Below are 2,593 nucleotides of genomic sequence, written 5' to 3'. Positions count from 1 at the left end.
GGCCCAACCTGTTTTTTACATTTTCTAATGAGTAAATAGGATCATTATAACCAGAAGAAAGCCAAATATGTGTTATAAAAAATAGTTTCTGAAATGTCAAAATAAAGAGAAAATTTTAGCTCCCCAAAATACTGTTTTTTCTAAGGAGTCTATTTTCATTATTATCTCTCTCTTTTTTTTTTTTTTTTTTTTGAGACAGAGTTTTGCTCTTTGGCCCAGGCTCACTTGGCGCTCTTTGGCGTGATCTCGGCTCACTGCAACTTCTGCCCCCCGGATTCAAGCAATTCTCCTGCCTCAGCCTCCTGAGTAGCTGGGATTATAGGTACCCGCCACCATGCCCAGCTAAGTTTTATATTTTTAGTAGAGACGGGGTTTTGCCATGTTGGCCAGGCTGGTCTCGAACTCCTGACCTCAGGCAATCCACTGCCTCGGCCTCCCAAAGTGCTAGGATTACAGGCGTGAGCCACTGTGCCCGGCCTATATCTCTTTTTATATCTTTTGAGTAAACAGTGAGTCAGCCTGTTTCCCACAGTACCCTCTACCTCTGTGCTGTTTGCTCTGTGTCCCTTCCATGTTCATTTCCTTTTGGCATTGTTTTGTCCTGAGGCTTTAGAAGAGTAAAGGCAGAGATGTAATGGGAGACAATCATCACCATAGAGAGACACCACTAGTGGGTTCCAGTTTCCTTGTTTGATGTGTTTCCTGGGCACTTGTCAGGCAGAGACTGTTTGTAGGAATGGTCTTCATTCTCAGTGCTCTCAGGGGCTGAAATCCACTCAGTCCTGCTTTTTATCCTGGTCAGTTAGAATGGGAAATTTTCCAGCTTGGACAACAAGCCATGGGATTGGAGTAAGGCAGTTTAATTTATTCTGTTTTTGGCATTTTGGAGGTTAATGACCTTCGTTAGCACCACCAGTGGCCCTCTAAAAGATACTTCAGGTAGCAAATGTGCACTCCAGTATAGCCCAGGCATCACCTCCCTCTTGAGCCTGTTCACATCCTCTGCCCCTTCCCAGGCAGAAGTGACCTCTCCATATTTCTAAGACAGACCGCTGTCAGTACCTATTATACCTAACGGGGCTGCACCATTACCCTTTGTTTCAGGCAGGAACCAGATGTCATTTGTGTCTGTATCTCAGCTCTTTGTATGATGTTAGGCCCATAGTACCTGCTGAGTAAATGTTTGCTGTGTGCCTTGACTCTTACCTAATTATTCACCATGCATGAGACCAGATAGCTGACACTTCATATGTATTCTTTGTCTGTTTTCACCTGTTATGTGTGCTCTTACAGGCATCTGATTATAGAAAACTTTATCCCTCTGGAAGAAAAAAGTAAAATTATGAATAGAGCCTTCTTTGATGAAGAGGAAGATCATTGGAAACTACATCCTATAACCAGACTGGAGTAAGTCACTATTAACTTTAAGTATATTTTCAAGTATGAGGGGAAAAGAATGAGTGATAACAAGACCCCTCCAGTCAGCAAAGGGGTTTGATAAGAACACAGTTTGGCTTGTTTAAACTCAAAACCCACTGCATTTCTGATTTTGTAGCTGCCATAGATCCACCAGGTAAAAGTTTGATGATGAGTGTGGTTTTAGGAATTAGGAGACTTTATCACTAGTGAGTGAGCAAGTGACCTTTCCAAAGTTCCTGCATTTCTGTTTCTCCAGCTGTGAAGTGAACTATGCTAGGTCACAGGAGGGGCAATTCAGAGCTGTTGTCTTTGTGTGTCATTCTGACCCACAGTATTGAGAAGGATTCTCACTCTAAGTCTGGGTCCTGCTGGAAAGATGGGAGACACCTGGCAGGGATGCAGAGGTGGGGGGTATTGACAGCTATGCTTTGTGAATGCCGTCTAAGAACTGGGCAATGATTAAAATTCCTTCTGGCTTAAAAGATGCATGATGCTCTGAATCAGAAAGCAGCTCAAGCAGAAAACAGAAGCAGTTCTCGTCCCACTTATGTCAGCCCGCAGTCCAGGGAGATGCTTGCTTCAGATTCTATCAGAGTCTTCGAGTGCTGGTTCCTTAGGACTCCAGCCAGGGCTTTAACACTGCAGTTCATTTCCAGGAACCAGCAGATGATGAAGCGGCCAGTCTCAGCCGTGGGATATAAGAGACCATTGAGCCAGCACGCGAGAATGTCCATGATGATTCGTCCAGAGGCCCGATACAGGGTGAGAAGATCCTTTTGTAACAAATAATAAATAAGCCAAGCACAGTAACTCACACCTGTAACCCCAGCAGTTTGGGAGGCCGAGGTGGACAGATTGGTGGATCCCAGGAGTTTGAGACCAGCCTGGACAATGTGGTGAAACCCTAACTCTGCTAAAAATACAAAAATTAGCCAGATGTGGTGGTGTGTGCCTGTAGTCCCCGCTACTTGGGAGGCTGAGGTGGGAGGATTACCTGAGCCCAGGAGGCAGAGGCTGCATTGAGCTAAGATCATGCCACTGCACTCTAGCCTGGGTGACAGAGTGAGACCCTGTCTCAGAAAATAAATAAGTAAATATAATAAAAATAATAACGAATAGGCCGAGCACAGTGGCTCACGCCTGTAATCCCAGCTCTTTGGGAGGCTGAGGTGGG

At 44.9% G+C, this 2,593-nt stretch overlaps 1 protein-coding gene across 1 annotated transcript in view; it reads left to right on the top strand.

The window, feature by feature from the left end:
• KIF3B (kinesin family member 3B) overlaps positions 1 to 2,593 on the top strand; it is a 56,572-nt gene that overhangs the window by 47,362 nt on the left and 6,617 nt on the right. The window contains exons 6-7 of the mRNA XM_011979777.1: positions 1,294 to 1,407; positions 2,076 to 2,181. Of these exons, the coding sequence (XP_011835167.1) occupies positions 1,294 to 1,407; positions 2,076 to 2,181 (220 nt within the window). The remainder of the gene's footprint in view (positions 1 to 1,293; positions 1,408 to 2,075; positions 2,182 to 2,593) is intronic.

The sequence above is a fragment of the Mandrillus leucophaeus genome, unplaced genomic scaffold (genome assembly GCF_000951045.1).
Source record: "Mandrillus leucophaeus isolate KB7577 unplaced genomic scaffold, Mleu.le_1.0 Scaffold206, whole genome shotgun sequence".
NCBI lineage: Eukaryota > Metazoa > Chordata > Mammalia > Primates > Cercopithecidae > Mandrillus > Mandrillus leucophaeus.
The sequence above is the reverse complement of the archived record's forward strand: the minus strand, read 5'-3'. Positions and strand labels throughout refer to the sequence as shown.